The sequence below is a fragment of the Otolemur garnettii genome, unplaced genomic scaffold, assembly GCF_000181295.1.
Source record: "Otolemur garnettii isolate 467f Iridium unplaced genomic scaffold, OtoGar3 scaffold00038, whole genome shotgun sequence".
NCBI lineage: Eukaryota > Metazoa > Chordata > Mammalia > Primates > Galagidae > Otolemur > Otolemur garnettii.
In genome coordinates, this window is record NW_003852433.1 from 1,507,675 (window position 1) to 1,528,772 (window position 21,098).

The 21,098-nt window shown below is 48.5% G+C and overlaps 1 protein-coding gene across 5 annotated transcripts in view; it reads right to left on the reverse strand.

Annotated features, from left to right (window-relative positions):
- TPST2 (tyrosylprotein sulfotransferase 2) overlaps positions 1 to 21,098 on the reverse strand; it is a 54,899-nt gene that overhangs the window by 8,067 nt on the left and 25,734 nt on the right. For all 5 annotated transcript variants that reach the window (XM_023513297.1, XM_003789843.3, XM_023513299.1 and 2 more), the window contains 3 exons: positions 11,133 to 11,204; positions 5,156 to 6,079; positions 1,652 to 1,850 (listed from right to left, as the gene is read on the reverse strand). In XM_023513297.1, coding sequence (XP_023369065.1) covers positions 1,652 to 1,850; positions 5,156 to 6,079; positions 11,133 to 11,204 — 1,195 coding nt within the window. The remainder of the gene's footprint in view (positions 1 to 1,651; positions 1,851 to 5,155; positions 6,080 to 11,132; positions 11,205 to 21,098) is intronic.

Below are 21,098 nucleotides of genomic sequence, written 5' to 3' on the forward strand. Positions count from 1 at the left end.
TTGTTGTTTAGCAGGCCCAGGCAAGGTTTGAACCCCGCAGCCTCAGTGTATGTGCCAAGCCTAAATTCTCTTCTTGAAAAGAGAGATTAGGGAGCTGTGGGAGAGGCACTATAGACTTGTTAGCAACAAGGGAGACTTCCTCCTTGAGCTGACTAAAGAATTAAAGAAGAACTGAGAGAGGAATTAATTCTTTTCTGCTCTGATTCAATACAAGAACTGTTTACTTTCTTAAAATTAGCACATATTCAGAAATACTGAGCTTAGCTTAAATTAAGACTTTGGGTCTCAATGATATACAGGCCAGGAGGGTTCTTCCTTGGGCCTGAAACCCATTTTCAAGTATTTCAATTAACTTAGTGCCTAAAAGGAAATTACAATGTAGCATCCAAAGTTAACAAGAAACAACACAGAAACAGAACCATGAACTTGTCGACTACTCTTTTACCTAGTATTAGCCTACTTTAATACTTCAAAAACATTTTCTTAAAAGGCATTTTCAGCCAGACTTGGTGGCTCACGCCTGTAATCCCAGCATTCTGGGAGGAAGGGGCAGATGGATTGCTTAAGCTCAGGAGTTTGAGACCAGCCTGAGCAACAGCAAGACACTGTCTCTAAAAATAGCCTGGAGGAGGCTGAGGCCAAGAGAATTGCTTAAGCCCAAGAGTTTGAGGTCGCTATGAGCTATCACACCATGGCACACTATCCAGGGTGACAGAGTAAGAATCCGTCTCAAAAAAAAGTCATTTCCCTCTACCACCTTATCTAAGGAGAACTTAAAAAGCAATTTAAGGAATCCTAGGTTCACATTTGTCTGAGAAGTCAGTTTTAAACCTTATGGGACAATGAATGGACCAATAGCTTATTTGTTGTTGTTGTTTTTTTTCTTTAAAGAGACAGAGTTTCGCTGTGTCGCCCTGGGGAGAGTGCCGTGGCGTCACAGCTCACAGCAACCTCCAACTCCTGGGCTTGTGATTCTCTACTTCAGCCTCCCAAGTAGCTGGGACTACAGGCACTCCCCACAACACCCGGCTATTTTTTGTTGTAGTTTAGCCGGGGGCCAGGCTCAACTCTGCCACCCTTGGTATATGGGGCTGGCGTCCTACCCACGGAGCCACAGGTGCCACCCTAGCTTATTTGTTTATGTTCACTCTCAACAAAGATAAACAAGCAGCCATAAAAATAGGGGGATAAAAACTAAATGAGAGCAAGAAAATAAGATAAAATTAGTATACACCGGGCCTGCGGTTAGAGGTTGGAGTATAAGATAGGCCACAGTAGTTCGGAGCTTCCTTGCAGCCCACGCAGAAGTGAAAATACAAAAACAATAGCCAGGCATTGTGGTGGGCACCTGTAGTCTCAGCTACTTGGGAGCTGAGGCAAGAGAATCACTTAAGCCCGAGAGTTTGAGGTTGCTGTGAGCTGTGATGTCACAGCACTCTACCAAGGGTGACATAGTGAGAATCTGTCTGGGGTGGTGGGGGAGAACAAAAATGAAAATACATGCAGTCGCACAATTACACTGAGTCCATCAGGGAGAAACACGTAGATGTGCGGGACTCAAGAGACTAGACCTGTTTTCTCAGGCAGCTGGAGCTTCCACTCCCGCCAGAGCCCCGCGGCCACATTTCCACGAGTACGCGTGCACACTCACCCGGTGTGTGTTGTTAATGACGATGGGGTCAGGGTTGCCATAGTTGGGTGGGTTTGCATAGGGGTCATAGCCAAGCCGAGCCAGCATGGGGGCGATCTGGGCCATGTCCCGCACCACATCCCCAGGGATGTGACCAGTCCATTTGGAGAGTGCTTCCAGGTTCACAGGTTTGATGACCTGGTCCGTGGACCGCTCGATCCTGAGGAGAGAGGACAGGCTGGGCAGGGCAGGGTAGGGCAGACCCAGACAGCACCCGGCAACTTCCTTTCTCAGTCACTCTGGAGCAGCAGGAAAGGCTGGGGAGACCTGGCCTCTGCCCGGCTCTGCCCCATCACCTGTGGGACTGCAGATGAGTCACTATGCCTTACCACACCTCCCCAGTACCATGGGATAAGAGCACGTGGTAGGAAGTCACAAATTACTAGCAGCACGTACTAAATTCTGCTTCCTTGACGTCTGTGACTTAAAAAAAAAAACAAAAAAACAACCTTTAATGTATATGGACTAACATGAATATTTTGTCCTTGGGGGGAAAAGAAAAGCCCTCCAAAATGTTAATGGTAATACTGAAAGCTCCTGTGGTCACCACTGCCAGTCCATCGGCTTTCCACGGATACCCAGTCTTACTCAGCATTTTGGAGTCCACGCTCTCTCTCCTTTTCCTGCAAAGTGGTTAAGAGCAGACTCAGGAGCCAGACTGCCTGGGTTCAAGCGCCAGCTATGCCAATATTGGCTGTGTGACCGTGGAAGAGTTGGTAACTTCACCTCTCTGAGCCTCATTTTCTTCAGTGATAAATGAACATAATAATAGCGCATACCTCCCTGGGCTGCTCTGCAGAGGAAATGAGTTACTCAGCAAAGTGCTTAGAAGAGACGGGGCACTCTGTAAGCTCCCAGTGAGGGTTAGCACATGCAGGTGTGCACGTGTGCACACTCACACATCCACCCGACCTCCATCTCCCCCCACACACGGACTTTCATATAAATATGTTACGTGTGTTGCCTACAACTTTTTTTCCCACTCAACTAAACTCATTCTTTGTTTCAACTGTGCAATAACCACCCCCTTCCAGGTGCTTCCTTGTAACAGGCTTACTAAGCCACCTGAATGAATAGCTTTTTTTTTTTTTTTTTTAAATATAGAGCCTCAGTCTGTCGCCTTGGGTAGAGTGCCATGGCGTCATGGCTCACAACAACCTCACACTCTTGGGCTCAAGTGATCTTTTTGCCTCAGCCTCCCAAGTAGCTGGGACTAGAGGCACCCACCACAATGCCCAACTAGTTTTTCCATTTTCAGTAGAGATGGTGTCCTGCTCTTGCTCAGGCTGGTCTTGAACTTGTGAGTTCAAGCATTCCACCTGCCTCAGCCTCCTAGAGTGCTCGGATTACAGGTGTAAGCCACCACGCCCAGTCACCTGAATGAGTATCTTACCAATTATAATTCAGGGGACTTATAGGATAGGGGAGAACGGGGATTCCCCAGTATCAAGAGCGTATTTCTAGATGCTTCCATCTCAACTAAGAGAAGAGTTAGAGAAAGAGGAACAGAAACAGGAAGAGGCAGCAAAAGGAAGACAGCGCTGGGAGTGAAGTGGGGAGAACTAGAGAAGGGGAGAGGGTGTGGACTGGTGAGTGAAACATGGAGGACTCAGATTTAAATCTCTCCTCTATCCTGTGTGCACGGCTTTGGCCAAAATCCTGGTTTCTCCAGGACTTTGTGGCACAGAAATCATGTGAACACATCCCAAAATGTGAATGGGTGTAATGACTGATACATGTCAATAAAACTAGAAATAACTGGAATGTCCAATAACAGGGGATGTTAAGTCAAATATGGTAACCCGTGTTGTGGCCTCTCATGCAGCCATTCAAAACAACGTTGTAGCAGAGAGCTGGGTGCCACCAGCTAAAGTTGCATACACAGGTGATGCCTGTGGCTCAGTGGGTAGGGCGCTGGCCCCATATTAACAAGGGTGGGGGGTTCGAACCCGGCCTTGGCCGAACTGCAACAAAAAATAGCCGGGTGCTGTGGCGGGCACTGTAGTCCCAGCTACGTGGGAGGCTGAGGCAAGAGAATTGCCTAAGCCCAGGAGTTGGAGGTTGTTGTGAGCTGTGTGTGAGCTGTGACACCACAACACCCTACTGAGGCCAATGAAGTGAGATTCTGTCTCTAAAAAAGAAAAAAAGAAGATGCATATACAAAGTTAAAAAAGGCTGTAGGGGAACATGTTCAGCTGGACTCTGGTTTTATCAACATCCTCAAAAAGGATCAAGAGGTTACACATCTAAATCTGAGTGGTGGGATTATGGGGGTTTTGTCCTTTTTTGTTGGGCATATTTTTCCAATTTTCTACAATCACGATCTATTCCTTTGGTAATCTAACTTTTCTTGTTATGGAAATTTACAAAATCCTAGCTCGGGCTGGAATACCTGGCATGTGGGCACTTGATGTTCAAGAGAGAGCAGCTGTGAGCCACCAGCTCCACTCAGGGCCTGGTGGGACGACAGCCCTTTGGCTGGGCTCTTAGAGATTCCCGAGCCTGATGAGTGATGAGAGATCACACCCTCTGCCCCAGCACTGTTCAAGGGCTCTAGGTTCAGAAAGGGGGGTGGCAACTTCTCCAAGGAGGAAGGCAGAGAACAAGGGCCAGCGGGAGGAAAGGAAGGGAAGGCAAAGGTGAAATGAGAGGGAGGATGGAATGTGGGGTCCTTTCCTAGACGTAGAAAGCTTAATGGCACATGTCTGAAGTCCAACAGACCTGGGTTCAAATCCCAGCACCATGCATTGTTAGCTGTGTGACTTCAGGCTAATAACTTCTCTGAGATTTAGTTTTCCATATGTAAAATGGGGATAAGAGTACTTCTTTTCTTTTTTTGGCCAGGGCCAGGTTTGAACCTGCCACCTCCGGTATATGGGGCCGACACCCGCCTCCTTTGAGCCACAGGTGCCACCCTAAGAGTAGTTCTTATGTCCTCAGGTTGCTGTGGGGCATAAAGGTGATAATATTGTTTGGGGCTTAACCTAATATTTGCCATATAGTAGGTATTCATTAAACAGTAAGATGATGATAATGGGTATTCCAATAAAAGTAATAATAGCACTTAACATATATTAACTTGATGCTCACAGGTATCTGTAAGGTAAATTGATTATATTCCCATGTTATAAATGAGGAAGCAAAAGCACAGAGAGGTTGAGTCACTTGCCCAAGGTCACACAGGAAATGGCACAGCAGGGATTTGAACACATTCTGGGTCCAGAATCTGTGCCCTTAATCTTTACCCACTATTGCCATACTACAAAGCATATTCAAAGTTTGCTGACTGTCTAGAAAAGGGAAGAATCAATGATTGTTTCCCCTCTTTTTTTGTATAATGAAACTGAGGCTCAGAGAGGTACAGTGACTTGCCCAAAGCCACACAGCTCAGAAGAAACTGAGTTGATCTGGTACCTCTGACTCCAAGGCTAGGCGTTTTAGTGGAAGGATGAGGGCTCCACTCACTTGGACAGGGAGACACCACCCGGCTTGCCAATGAGCTCCTCGTGGTGCAGAACGGCGTCGCTCCAGCCGATGCCGAGGAAGTCGAGGATGAGTTTGAGGGAGCGACGGGGGTGCAGCACCAGCTGCTCGTAGTACACAGGCAGGCACTTGTCCTTGCCCACCTCCATGCACTGGGCATACATCACCTCGATGGCCTTGTTCCATTTGGTGAGGCAGTCGCGGTAGCTGCTGAGGTCAAAGCCAGCAATGGTGACCTTGCGCGTGATCATGGAGTGCACCGAGGCCCGGCCGTCCCGCACCATCAGCAAGAACTTGGAGTTGGGGAACAGGCGTGACAGGTAGACCGAGGACTTGAGCGTGAAGGGGTCCTTGTTGCAGAGCACGCGTGCCGGCTCGCCGTGCTTGGCGATCACCTCCAGGATGAAAGCCTGCATGGCTGCATCTAGCACCTCGTCCGTCACGCCTGCCTCATCCAGCCGGAGCTTCTCACGGCCAGACTTGGACCAGGCCTGTCGCATGGCCAGCACGCGCGGGATGATGCGGGTCTCCTCGCCACAGCGCACCTCGGGGTGGGCGTCCAGCATGGCACGCATCAGCGTGGTGCCACTGCGGGGCACACCACCCACAAAGATGAGTGGCATGGCCTTGCTATAGCGGTACTCCATGTGGTCCGCACCGACCATCACCAGCTCCTCCTGCTCTGGCCGCATGGCCCGCCGGGGGCTCCGCGGGCCGGCCAGCACCGCCCGGCACTCCAGCACCTGCTGCCCCAGCTGGACTGCTAGCACCAGGGCCAGGACACAGCCAACAGCCAGCAGCGCCCTCCGCATGGACAGCCGCATGCTGGGCTGGGGGTGGGGCAGGCCCGGCCTGGGGGCCTGATTCCTGGACTTCAGCGACAGGGGCGGCCTGCTGGGCTCACATCTGGGGAGAAAGGGAGACACACAGAGTCAGGGAAGTCGTCTTCTACTTTGGCTCACATAGGGGAGAAGGCGGGGGGCACAGGGAGGTCTGCTTGCCTTTACTGTAAGAACATGTGAGACGAAGTAGCAAAGGTAAGAAGCCATAGCTGCTCATTCCCCTTGCCGGCAAAATTTCACAAAGTCCATTGCCAGCAGAATTTCAAAGCCCCTGACTCAGTGACTGAGCGTCGCCCTCTAGAAGAATGCCTGCAAGATGATAGGCAGGACAGAGCTCAGGCTCCCATGTTTCTTGGTTGAATCAACACAAAAAGATTAAGTTCGTGACCCTAGACCTTGCTTCTTCCTTTAAGAAAAATAGTGTCTTGAGAGGATTAGAGATTATGCCTATAAGCTATAACCAGACTGAGCCTCACACCCAAACTTTGAGGAGATTTTGTTCTAATGCAATTTCTGAGCACATGTAATGCTACTTCTGAACATGTGCAGAACCTCCACCACCTTATACATAAACCCAGGGTTCGCATACGGCTTTGAAGCAGCTGACAGGAGCTCTCTGAAAGACTCTTCCTGGGTTCCAATCCTCAGTGGCACTCTGAGTAAGACTAACTTTAATTCTTTAAAGCCAGGTGTGGTGGCTCATGCCTGTAATCCTAGCACTCTGAGAAGCAGAGGCAGGCAGTTGCCTGAGTTCAAGAGTGAGACCCTGCCTCTACTAAAACTGAGGCAAGAGCATCACCTGAGCCCCAGAGTATGAGGTTGCTGTGAGCGGTGATGTCACAGCACTTTACCAAGGGTGACAAAGTGAGACCCTGTCTTAAAAAAATAAATAAATTCTGTAAAAGGCTGATTTGTTTCGATGACAAACCCCAATAACAGCAAATGTGACACTGCTGACATGAATGGCAGAGAACATTTTACAAACACTTGTTATACGCCCGGCACTGTCCTAGGTACTTTATCTACCTTAACTCATGGGATCCTCCAGCAGCCTTAGGGTAGGTACTATTATCACCCCAAGGGACTCTGGAGACAACAGCCTGGATGAAAACACTTCATGCCACTTCCTACCTGTGCGACCACGGCAGGTTCCTCAATCTCTCCACAGCTGTCTCATCTGATAAATGGAGACAGTAATCCTTATTATAAAATTTATTAGCAAAATGTGGGAAATAATAATCCTCTGGAATGTCAGTTCCAGAAGCACATCTATTCCATGAGGACAGGGAGTTTTTCTTGTTTTGTTCTCTGCTGTATCAACTCCTAGAGCAGTGCCTGGCGCCTGGCAGTTGCTTAAGAAATATGGAAGGAATGCGTCTTGGTTGAACAAGCAGGGCCTTGACAGAGTTAAGTGCTATGTAATCATCATTGTAGAGAGAGGAGGAAACTGAGGCACAGAAAGGTTGCTCATAGTTGCAGCTGGGAAGCAGTCATGGGGGTGGGGGCAAGATTGGAACCCAGGCCCGCGGGCTCTGGCATCTTCTCTAAATTACCACACTTTGCCTACATAAGAAATGTTTTCTGGAAGAAGGCTCAGCGTATCATGGTCTACATTTCTTCCAAAATCATCACTCACTCATTTGTTCTGCATTCAGCAAATTTAATGCATTCAGCATTAAAAGGTGCTTGGCATTGCGCTAGGTGCTGGGAACAGGGCAACAGACAAGATGGCCAGGACTGTGACGTCAAGAATCTTAGGTCCTAGTGAGAGTAGCGAATAACACACAAGGTATGGCCAGACTGCAATAACTGCTTTCCAAGAAAGCCGACGCTGTGAGAAGGGTCAAAGAAAGGATGGGAGGGTGGCTAGCGAGGGCCTCTTGGAGGAGGTGACGTCTAAGTCGAGACCTGGATAAGAAGTAAACAGCCATAGGAAAACATGTGGGAAGGACGCTGGAGACAGAAGGAACAGAGAATGTGAATGCCCTGGGTGGGAGAGGGTGTGGCTTCTTTAAGAACCTGAGAGGAGGCTGCTACAGCCAGAAGGGAAAGAGAAAGACAGAGGGCGGGGACACGGTAAGACCTAGACTTATTCTACCCACAGTCCCCAAGCACCAGGCCTGCAAAGGTAAGGATAGAGGCCAGGAAACCAGCCAAGAGGCTTCGAGATGCTAGGCCTTTGGATGTGATGAGGAACAAGGGGACAGGATGACTTAGGATATAAATTATGACCTTGAGGATCAGGCTTCAGTGGCAATTCATCAGGTTAAGAACTTGTTTTGAAAAGCAAGGACCTAGACAGCCAGCCATTCCCTTCCTCACACCCTCCAAATGACAGATCGGCCCTTCTTCCCAGTTCGTTCCCAAGACCCCCCAACTTTGCAGCCTGAGCTCAATGCAGAAGGTACAGGCTCCAAAGCTGCATGGACATTCACCCAATTTCAGACCGCCCCAGCTGTGTCTCTGAGGCTTCATTTCCCTGTCTGCCCCTCCTGCCTACTTCTAGAATCAAAGTGAAGGCCTGAGTTTCTGGCATTCAGGGAGTCAGGTAAGCCTGGATTTGAATCCCAGCTCTGCCACTTTCCGGCTGTGTGAGCGCGGGCAACAGACTTAACTTCTCTGAGACTCATCTATAAAATGGGCCTAAGAGTGTCAACCTCAAAGGGCTGTCATGAACAGTAATCGACTCCTTAAACCAGTGATTTTCAACTGGTGTGCTGTGAGAGGATCTTAGGTGTGCCATGGAAAATTTTTAGAGATCATTAATTAAATTAGTTTTGAAAGCAGTTCAAAGCACAGTAAGTATATTCTTTTTTTTTACTCTTTTTTGATCTATATAATTTAAGTGTGTGTGCCATAGAAGTTTAATTATAGGTTCAAGTGCGCTGTGAGATGAAAAAGACTGAAAAATACCACCCTATACAGAAAGTATTTAAGAAGATACCTAGCATGTAGGGAGCATTTGAAAGAATATTAGTGATTTCTAACATCATCATTCGCTATTCAGTTATTCCAACATTTAATGAGCACCTAATACATGCTGGAAGTTGGGCTGTGGTAGCCAAGAGTCACAGCCTCAGCCTCCCAAGTCTATTCATATTGTGGACCCACACCTGGGAGGGAGAGACAGGTTCCGCCTCCATAGGTGAAAGCAGGCCTCTTGCAGGAGGTAGTGTCCTGCAGGTGGAGAAGAGGGGAAGGGTGTGCTCAGCAAAGGAAACAGCCAGGAGAGAGGCACAGGCACGAAAGAACCCAACATGACCGTGCAGCTGCAAGCAGCTCAGTCAACAGAGGAGGGTCTGGTGGAAGGGTCTGGAAGTGAATGAATGGGGAGACTGCATTTCTCTTAAGATGTGAGATGGGCCTGCAACTGGGCCTGTTCAGTCGTAACACCTTGGGGCTGCCTGGGCACTCTTGGGCCACAGCAAGGGGAAAATAAGCCAAGTGGAGAGAGTATGGTCTCAGGCCTGGGGTTCAACTTGCTAAGAGGTTCTGGGACTTCCCTCATCTTGGCCATAGTTTCTCTGGCTACAAAATAGACAAACAGCTTCAAACAGTCTTCAAAGGCTGCTGTGAAAGTTCTAGAAGCAGGTGACCAAGCAAAGATGAAGCTTTGGGGTCACTGACCTCTTTGAGCACTGCATAATAGCTTTCCTCAGAAAAATGTACCTATAACATTCAGTGGACAATGCTGGGGGTTCAAGGATGCCCGAAATTCAAGGTCTGTGATGAGAAAAGCTAATTGCAGGGCTATTTTGGGGGGTGGGGTGGGGAGAAGACAGGCCAGACAGGACATGATGCCAGTTAGGAATCCCTGCAATGACCCCTCAACTTCATCAAGTGCTCAGTGGAATTCTCCCCTTAGACTGAGACTAGAATTCTGCCAAGTACTATAATTTCAGTGTCAAGGCCCCCAGGGGGCTGTCAATCATATCTTAGGTTGAAATAGAATAATCATCCGTTTGGATGAACAGATGGGAGAGGGGGATACAGAGAAAAGGGGATAATTTGGAAACTGAAAGCTGCTTCCAGTGAGTGTATATGCACTCTGGAGTCTGTCTGTGGTGGGTGATATAGATACTGAGCACCAAGGGAAAAGGCCCGGAAGGAGGGCTAGACAGAATAAGGAGAATGTTATCAACTCTTCTGATAGTTCATTTGGCTTCAGCCCTGGACTAAGTCCTGCAAACATCCTGAGTTTTGTGCTTTTACACGCTCACTCTGCAAAAGCATGTTCCATGCATCATCTGAGCTCAGAGAGATGACGCAACTTGCCCAAGGTTTCACAGATAGTGGCAAGCCTTGACTGCACCAGACCAAGGCCGAGCTACTCACCAGAAGTAAGCTGCACAAAGCAGACAGGTCAGATATGAGCAGAGGACAGCAAGGAGATGGCTTCAGAAGAAAGAGCAGGGTGACTGAGCAGACAGAAACAGAAGGCAGTTTCCATGTAACCCAGAGCTAGGGACCCCACTAGAGGGCCCAGCCAAGGCACCAGGTCCTGTCCAACATTCATGCCACCCTGCTTGATCCTAGCAAAGGAGGTGTCCTGGCAACATGGCAGTGAGAATGGAGGGTAAGGATTTCCAACTTAGAGCCCCAGGTTCAAATCCTGCTTCTGCCTCTTGCCAGCTAGTCACTTGGAAAAAGGACTTCACCTCTCTGAGCTTCTGTCTTCCCTCCCTGAAAAGGAATAACAATAACCTTTCCTCATGGAAGCTATTGGGATGGTCAAGGAACTCTCTTGTGTGAAGGGCCAAGCAAGCCCACCAAAAACACTAGCACTGGCAAGATGGGACACGAGAAGCTTGAGGCTCTGTCTGTGCCTTGAATGTGCCCCACGGTGCTGGGCAAGGCCCCTACTGGCTTTGGAACAGTCTTCTCCATCCTATCACTAGGAGGATCTTCTTTCTAAGGAGAGAGAGATGAGCAGAGGCCTGTTCTCTCTATGCTGCCGGGATCTGGCTTCTGCTAGGACCAGATTTCCAACCTGCTGGCTGAACAGAAAGGGAAATTCAGCCCCATAATGGAGGCTGGGGCCACAGAGGTTCCCCTGCCAAGGGCTATCTCCAGAGGAGCCAGGAGGGACTCCAGGGGGACTTTTTGGATGCACTTACCTCCCCTGGACACTCTCATCTCTGGGCTCTGGCCCTCGTGCCTGCTCACCAAGGCTGTCTTCCAGCAGAGCCCTAGAGAGGCAAAGGAGATACTGCATCAGGGACGGGTGCCCTGGAGAAGAGCTGGGCCCCTCAGAGAGGCAGAGAGGGTTCAGGCTCCCAACAGAGAGGCAGAGAGGGTTCAGGTTCCCAAGAGAACTTGACAGTGACATCTAGGGGAAGGAGTCTGGAGAACGAGCTTCAGTGCAGCTCTGGAGAAGATGTTGTAGCTAGGCTCTGAACTTGCCTGTTCCTACAATAAATGAACCAGGTTATTTCTCAGGCAGATAGTTGTGAGTGTTTGAGCTAAGATACCACTGCCTTAGGGAGCACCTGGGTCTCTGACAACCAGGCCTCTCCCTTCCTCTTGGCATAGGGACCACGGACTTTAGGAAAAGCAAATATAACAATATGCAACAACAATTCCCAGGACACCACTATCACGATCTGGATATGGTTGATCAGGCTGTGTACTGCACAACTCCACCATAAACCCAACCTACAATGAAGAGGGTGTTCCCTGGAGTTGGAGAATGTCCTGCCATCCTCAGCTAACACTGACCACATTGCCTACTATGCAAGGACCTAGTGTCATTTAAACCGTATTAAGAGGACAGAATGATGATCACAGCTTTACAGATGAGAAAACATGACACCAAGAAGAGCAACCGACAGAACCAGCTTTGCCAGCGAGATATATGAAACTCCAGGGCCCAGCTCTTAACCACTGCAGTACAAGAATGAGGTCACATCCATTCCAAGGCCTGGCATGCAGCCAGGACCAGCCTAAAGTGGAACCAAGGCGATTTCTGTGGCTCGGAGGCAGGATGTATATATCTCAATGCTGTATCCTTACCCTTCAGGGTGTGAAGGACTTTTACTCCAATTCTCATCTTTTCCCATTTTACAGATGGGACAACTGAGGCCCACAAGGATAAATCACTTTACAGACTCACACGCTGAGTGAGTCTATAAAATTCCCTCCTCTCGCTCTTGTTTCAGGAGGCAGAGATGGTTTAGAATGCAGCTCTGCAGATGGCCAGCTCCCTGACTATAAAGATGATCACTCTTCTGGGACTCAGTATTCCTCTTCTGTAAAAAGGGCTATTGGATAACAGTAAGCTATGTAAAAATCTCAGCTTTTATTACTCTTTGTGCTGTAATAGAAATAAACTGGCTGTGGGCTGTTGTCTGCCGTTCTTTGTCCTTCCTTCCTCACCATTTCCTTGCTCACTCCTTACCTCTATACGGTCTTTTCTATTCCTGAAACTATCACCCCAATTAGTACATCCAAATCCAGATGGAGAACAGGCCCCAGGTGCAGCCTTTGTAACCAGCCCTCCCCCAGCCCCAGGCTACAGAATGCTCAGGCCTGGCACTCCTGGGGCACAGGAGGCCAAGCCCTCTTAGAACAAATAAAACCAATTAGGGACCAGACACTTGAAGCTCTTCCGGAGGCAGGATGGCTTGAGCCCAGATGCCCTCAGGCGGTCCTTGAAATGCCAGTGAGCCCAAGAGGCCTGCCAGCCAAGCAGCTCCCACGGCCCAAGAGCCCAGCCTTCCTGCTCTGAGGAACACAGGCCCTTTCAGAACGATGGGACAGGGCTGCCAGGAATGCCAGTCTTCTGGAGCTGTGCTCAACGTGCAGCCACCAGCTGCACGCTGCTATTTAAATTCAACTTAGGCAACATTAAATTAATTTAAAATTCAGCTTCTCCTTCATACTGGCCACCGTGTAAGTGCCCAGCAACCACATGTGGCCAGCGGCTACCGTACTGGACAGCACAGATCTAGAGTGGGGTGGGCAAACTGTGACCCTCAGGCCACATCCACCCCACAGCATGTTGGTGTACGGCCCTTGAGCTAAGAATGGTTTGTACATTTGTTTCCAGGGAAGAGAGGGAGGAGAGCAGGAAGAGAAGAGAGAGGAGGTAGCAACAATGGCAAAAACCACTGGGGCGCCATAAACCCTGGAACATTCACTCTCTGGATACTTATAGAAGTTTGTCAATCTCTGTTCTGGAATATTCTCATCACTGTGGAACATTCACTGGACAGCACTGATTAGAAGAAAAATGAGAGGGAAGAATAGGGGTGAATGATCCCTGCTTATCTTGGCAGAGAAACATCAGTAACAGAGGCCAGCATTTATTAAGCACCATTTAGCACCGAATCCAGGGCTCTCCATGCCCTGCCTCGTCTCGTCCACATCTCAGCCCAGTGGTGGTGGTGAGGGTTGCCATGCTGCCCACTTTATGTGGGTATAGGCTGAGCCTCACATTGTTGGCCTCCCATGCCCCAGGGGTACTAGGCCTTAGTATTCTATAGATTGGGGGTACAAAGCAGAATCACCAACTCAGCCAAACCAAATAGCAAACAGAAACTCCAGGGAAGAAAAAAGACAAGAAGGAAATAGTATTTTTTAGAGTCTCTCTCTGTGTCACTGGGGCTAGAGTGCAGTGGTGCAATCATGGCTCACCACAGCCTCAAACTCCTGAGCTCAAGTGATCCTCCTGCCTCAGCTTCCCAAGTAGCTACAATTATAAGGAGTGAGCCATCACACCCATATTTCCCTTTTGTATGATAAAATAATAAATTGATTATTTTTTGACTAGTATGCTAGACATAGTATTGGCCCAGACTGCGTGGGTTTAAATCCCAGCTGCACCAGGTATTGGCTGTGTGACCTTGATAAGTCACTTATCCTCCGTCAGCCTCAGTTTCCTTATCTGTAAAATGGGGATGATGATACAGATTGAGTAGCCCTAATGTGAAAATCTAAACTCCAAAATGCTCCAGATCCCAAAGTTTTTGAGCTCCAACAAGACACTAGCAGGAAATGCTCATCAGAACATTTTAGATTAGAAATCCTAAACTGGTAAGTACAATGCAAAAATTCCCAAATCCCCCCCAAATCTGAAATTTGCAGCACTTCTGATCTCAAGCATCTTGGATAAAGGAATACCCATACTACCTCCTAGGCGAACACCTGAACGTGCCTAGTGCAGACAAGGAACTGGCCTCCTAGGTGTGCTGGGAGGAGCGAGTAAGTCAGGATCTGTTACAACAGCGCCTGGCCACCCACAGCGAGTGCTATCAAGCACAGCCTTGTGAGGTGGGGATTTTTAATCCTACATGATTAAGTGAGGAAACTGAAGCTCCAAGAGCAGAAGCCACACAACTGCTAAGAGGAAAAGCCAATTTCCTAACGTGGTTCTGTCCCCAAGATGCTGTGCTTGGAACAGCCCATAAGCTGGGGGCAGTAGGATACGATGGAAACGGGACCTTGCTCCTTCTTCCCCTTCCCTCATTCGCTACCCCGAAGGAAGGGGAGGGGAGAGGGCTGCTCAACCTATGAGATCCCCTTAGATCCAGCTTCATTCATTCCACCAATGTTTACTGAGCACCTAGTATGCACTGGGTGCAGCTCAAGACACTATGATACTTCAAGGGCGACAGACACAGGCAGGTCCCTACCTTCACAGAGCTGACACTCTAGTCGGGAACAGGCAAACTGGCAGGTGAGGCAATCACGCCACTGATAAAAGCTTAGAAGAAAATATGCCCACGATGAGAGGTGCAGACATTCCATAGGGACTGAAGGAGCGTGGTGACATTTACACCATGAGACTAAATTGATTTTGGCTTAAATGTATATAACTTTTCTAAATCAGCATCATTTCCCCAAGCTCAGCAGATGAAGAGGTTCCCAAGAACAATGTGGTGGGGGGTGGGGAGGGGATCTGGTGGCACACAAAGCCAGCTGAGGAGGCAGGTCACTGCACTTACAGAGTGGCCTTGGAGGGTGGCTCAGTGCCCACGTGCCCATGCTTAGCCATCAGCCCTGCAATCCCTCCCCGTGGGAACCAGCTCTTAAACATTCTATTGCCACGGTTACTGCCCACCCTGTTGGGCCACACTGACCACACCACCTCCTGCCCACCACACCCCAACCCTCCACTGAGTGGGACAGAGAGGGTAGCTCTCTCTCTCCGGCAGGGCCCCTGGGAACCAGAGACCTCTGACCCACTGCGGAGGGAAGCCAGCCAAGAAAAGCCTGCCAGATTCCAATGGGGTGAGAGGGAAGCAAACATAATTCTGAGGCTTGGATGCCGCTTGAGCATTAAAAGGCATAGAGTGGTTCAAGAGGGAGGAAGGGTGGGCAAGCCGGCATGTGGCCTTAAAAACAGTAGCTCATACTTATTGAGCACTTATTGTATACCAGGTATTGAGCTAAAGGTTTTACATATATCATTGCATCTTGTCCTCACAACACCCACCCCAGGACCCCATCTGACCCTCTCTTATTTAAACCAGCCATTGACTGGGGCTCAGAGAGGTGAGGTGACCTGCCCAAGGACACACAGTTGGTAGGCAAGGGACTCAGGAGGAAAGCCCAAATCTCTCTCTCTCCCCAGAGCCTCTCCGCTCCTAGATCTGGGATCTCTTCCCTGACTTGCTTTGCATCTTTTCCCTAAAACCATCAAAGCAGGGCTGTCTCAGCGTTCCCCCTGCAGGCCCAGTTCAGCACTCTGTGAGGTATAAGCTGGGGTCACCTCGCAGCTCCCCTAACTCAGAAGCTGTGTGGCCTAGGTCAGTATGGAACACTACTCTTGAGCCACAGTGTTGTCATCTGAGAAACAGAATTAAATCTAGAACAGCGAGTGTCATGAAGAACTATGTAACTTCCATCGAGTCTGGCACAGATTCAACCCTCAAAGCACGAGCATTTAGTACTCAAATTATCATCGCCGTCATTACAGCACACGGACAAAGACGGGAAGGAGTGCAAGGAAACTAAGGAACTTGTGTGTGGGTGAGGTGAGCTCAGCAGAGACTTCTTTCCCCGTGTCTGTTTCCTAACCTTTTGGTGACATGTTTTACCACCTCTATTAGGCATTCACAAGTCCCTTCTGTGAAGGGCCATAAAGCCACTGTTTTTGGCTCTGTGGACCACAGGGTCTCTGCTATGACTCCTCAGCTCTACTGTGGGGCAGAAACAGCCACAGATGACACATACGTGAATGCCTGTAGCTGTGTTTCGGCAAGGCTATGCACAGAACCAGCCAGAGCTGTCCCATGGGGACAATATAGGGGTAACCATCCACTTTCCCCCCAAATATCCTCAGTCTTGGTTGGTTGGAGTCACAGATGAGGAATGCACAGACACTGAGGGCCAACTGTATATTCTGGCTCTGTCTACCACCCTGGAAGTTAGGCACTGTTATTGATACCATTTTACAGAAGGGGAAACTGAGGCTCAGAGAGGTGAAGTGTTGGAGGGCACAAAGACGGTAACTGGTGTAGCCCAAACTGGAACCAGGTCTGTCTGATGCTGAAACTCAAGCTCTTAAGTGCCCTCCCAAATCTCTACCCCACCTGATGCACAGACAAGGGAGCTATTTGCCCCAGGTCAGACAGCTGCTCGGGACAGTACCTGGCTCCGACTTCTGGCCCATCTCCCAGCCTTGCCCCTCGTGCCTGGCACAGCCCCTGCTCTGGGCTTCCTGACACTGCCAGATAAACAAGGCAAACAGGATACATCCAGAGCAACTTGCAGGGACTGGGGCTTCCTGCACCAGCCCCCACGTAGGATCCTGCCTCCAGGTCTCCACCCAGTTGTCAGAGGTGGAGGACTGAGCCCAGAGATAGGAATCCTGCAACTAGTGGCACCACCTCTGATTACTAGCAATTCAGCCCTTATTTGGGGTGAAATAACTTCTTTGGGCCTCAGTTTCCTCATCTGTAAATAAATGCTACTTGTACTTGTGAGAATTAAGCAAATAAACTGCTCTAAAGCACTCAAAACACAGCTTGGTTACAGTACAATTGTTATTCCCTCCCTTTCCGGTGGTTCTTAAACTTCAGTGTGTAGCTGAACAGCCTAAAACGGCTTCAAAGGCAGGTTCCTGGGGCTGCCCCCAAATATTCTGACATGGAAGACACAAGGTGGAGCTTGGCAATCTGCATTTTAACATGTGCTGCCTACTTGCCTCTGCTCTATGAAACACCACTTAGGTCACTGAATTCAAGGACTATTTACTGCCCACCCACAGGGCCAGGCGTGGAGCAGGCACAGGCACAGGGTGTGGGGGTCGAGAGTAAAGTTCCAAAGTTGAACAGACCCAGGGTGCTGTCTTGGCTCAGCCACTCACCAGCTGTGTGACCTTGAGCCAGTGACTCCTCTTCTCTGAGCCTCACTCATGTTTTTTCCAGAATAAGTCTGAAGACGGCCTCTACCTCATAGAGCTGTCGCAAGGCTGGCACAGATAAGGAATGCACAGCCATTGACTGGGGCTCAGAAGAGGAATGCACAGCCATTGACTAGGGCACAGAGCGTAGGCTCAGTGACACTAGGTACAATCATGTACTACTCTTTTTTGTTACTGTTGAGACAGAGTCTAACTCTGTGCCCTGGGTAAAGTACCATGGATCATCATAGCTCACAGCAACCTTAGACTGGTATTCCAGGCATCCTCCTGCCTCAGCCTCCCAAGTAGCTGGGACTATAGGTGCAAGCCATTGATGCTGGGTTAGATTTTTCCACTTTTTGTGGAGACAAGGTCTTGCTCTTGCTCAGACAAGTCTCAAACTCCTGCGCTCAAGCAATCCCCCTGCCTCAGCCTCTCAGAATGCTGGGGTTACAGACGTGAGCCATCATGCCCAGCTTATGTACTATTCTTTATGAGGACAGTCTTACCCATAAGGAGTGTCCTGGCTATTCAGAGAGCAACATAGTGGGATGGATACGGAGACAGGGAGTATGTAGGCAGCTATGGATGTGCCCACCTGGTGCCACATCCCGTCCAAAATACCACATCACACCCAGCAGACACAGGACAGGACACCGCTGTGAAGCTCCACACAGCACCATCGCTGACTGCCCACGGCAGCCCTCTGGGGAGAAAGCACCTCTCTGGCCAGGTCACAAATAAGAAATCCAGAGAAGGGAGGCAGCTGCCACACTCACACAGCTGGTGCACGGCAGCACTGGGAAGTGAGTCCGGCTTCTTTCACCCTTTTTGTGCCATAGATCCCTTTGGCCGCCTGGTGAAAACTGTGGAGCTTTTCCCAGGAATTCTTTTGGTTTTGTTTTTATGTGTATGTGTGTGTTTTTTCCTTTTGAGACAGGGTCTCACTCTGTTGCCCAGGCATCATACATAGCTCACAGCAGCCTCAAACTCCTGAGCTTAAGTGATCCTCTTGCCTGAGCCGTCTAAATAGCTGGGACTACAGGCGTGCACCACCATGCCCAACTAACTTATTTTTTTTTCTATTTTTAGTAGAGACAGAGTCTCACTCTTGCTCAGGCTGATCTCAAATTCCCGAGCTTCAGTGATCTTCCCGCCTTGGCTTCCCAGAGTGCTAGGATTATAGATGTGAACCACTGGACCCAGCCCAGAAAAATGTTTTTAAATGGAATAAGATAAAATAAATAGAGGAAGAAAAGGAAATAAATATAGTAAAATCTGGCTAAGAAGATAATTATGAAAAATGCTATGATATAGTAACCTATATGCTCCGTTTATTAAAGGAAGATAGGGCCAGGTGCAGTGGCTCATGCCTGTTATCCTAGCACTTTGGGAGGTAGAGGCAGGAGGATTGCTTAAGGCCAGTTCTAGACTAGCCTGAGCAATGTAGCAATACCCCATCACTATAAAAGAAAAATTAGCTGGGTATGGTGGCGTGCATGCCTGCTATATTCCCAGCTATTCAGGAGGCTAAGGCAGGAGGATCACTTGAGCCTAGGAATTTAAGGTTGCATTGAGCTTTGATGATGCCACTGAACTCTAAACAACAGGGTGAGATACTATTAAAGGAAAGAGGGAGGTGGGAGGAGGGGAAAGGGGAGAGAAGAAGAGAGAAAACTATACTTGTATACTAATTTCACATTTCCAACTATAGTATTTTCTGCTGGGCACAGTGGCTCATGCATGTAATCCTAGCACTTTGGGAGGTCAAGGTGGGAAGATCACTTGGGGGTTAAGACCATCCTAGGCAACATAGTGAGATGTCCTCTCTATAAAAATTTTTTTTAAAAAATTAGTCAGGTGGCGGCGCCTACAGCTCAGTGGGTAAGGGTGCCAGCCATATACACCCAGGCTGGCAGGTTCCAACCTGGCCCAGGCCAGCTAAAACAATAATGACAATTGCAACAACAGTAACAAAAAAAACATTGTGACAGCATTGTGACATTGTGACAGGCATTGTGACAGGTCCCTTAGTCCCAGCTACTTGGGAAGCTGAGGCAAGAGAACTGCTTAAGCTCAAAAGTTTGAGGTTGCTGTGAGCTGTGATGCCATAGCACTCTACTGAGGGTGACATAGTGAGACTGTCTCAAAAAAAAAAAATTACTCAGGTGTTGTGGTGGGTCTCTGTAATCCTAGCTACTCAGGAAGCTAAGGCAGGAGGATTGCTTAAGCCTAGGAGTTGAAGGTTGCAGTGAGCTATGATGATGCCATTGCACCCTACCTTGGAGGAAGGAGCAAGACTCTCAAAAACAAACAAAAAATGGAGGTATTTTTAGCTGGTACTAAATTCAAAACAAATAAAAAGCAGCAAGACAGACTGTCTCAGGATGGGCCTTGCTGGTCACAGCTGTCAAATGGGGCAATACTGTCGAGAAGAGGAAGGGACAGGGTGGCTAGGAGAGCTTGGCCCACCCTAAAGAGAACAAAAGCCTTACCTGGCAGTGCCGGGACAGGGCAAGGCAAGGGAGGCACTGTCCTTGTGCAGAGAGCTCAAGGGGTGCAAAAAATGCAGTAACCAAAATAAAAAATGCTTTGATGTGATATTTTCTAGATCAGTGGAAAAAAATCCATGATGGAAAAAAAATCAAATTTTTAGACATATAGGACATAGTGCCATGCCAAAACGTACTGGAGCCTGATGCAGAAGAGAAAAGCAGCAATAGTGAGCCTATCTTTATTTTAAAATTTGGTATGTTGCTTATTATGAATATTCTGACATTAATGTAGTTTTTTTTTTTTTTTGAGACCGAGTCTCAAGCTATCTCCCTGGATAGAGTGCCATGGTGTCATCCAATTCTTGGGCTCAAGCTTCAATTTTTTCTATTTTTAGTAGAGATGGAGTCTCACTTTTTGCTCAGGCTGGTCTTGAACTCATGAGCTAAAGCAATCCACCCGCCTTGGCCTCGCAGAGTGCTGGGATTACAGGCAGGAGCTACCGTGCCCGGCTGAGATTTTCTTGTAACATCTTTATTGAGATGTAATTCACATACCATCCAGTTCACCTAAAGGTTTTTAGTATAATCAGAGAGAGTTTAATATATTCATAGGTTTCTACTATCTTCAGAGTAGTATAGTCACAGAGTTTTTAGTACAGTCAGGCAACTTTAAGACATTTTCATCACCTCAAAGAAAAACTTTGTGCCCTTAGCTATCAGCCCCTCTGGCAACCACTAATCTTTCTGTCTCTATGAATTTGCCTATTCTGAACATTTCAATTTATATAAATGGAATCATACAATGCATGATTTTTAATGACTAGCTTCTGCTTAGCAAACTGTCCTCAAAGTTCATCCATTAGTTTTGTCTTCTCGTTTGTTTTTTTTTTTAATTTTTATTTATTTATTTGGTGGGGGCTGGGTTTGAACCCACCACCTCTGACATAGGGGGCTGGCACCCTACCCTTTTGAGCCACAGGTGCCACCCTGTCTTCTTGTTTTTATGTTTAGTTTAGTTTTTTTTTTTGAGACAGAGCCTCAAGCTATCCCCCTGGGTAGAGTGCCATGGCATCACGCTCACAGCAACCTCCAACTCCTGGGCTCAAGCGAGTCTCCTGCCTCAGCCTCCCAAGTGGGACTACAGGTGCCCGCCGCAACGCCTGGCCATTTTTTGGTTGCAGCCATCGTTGTTTGGCGGGCCCGGGCTGGGGATTTGAACCCGCCACCTTAGGTGTATGTGG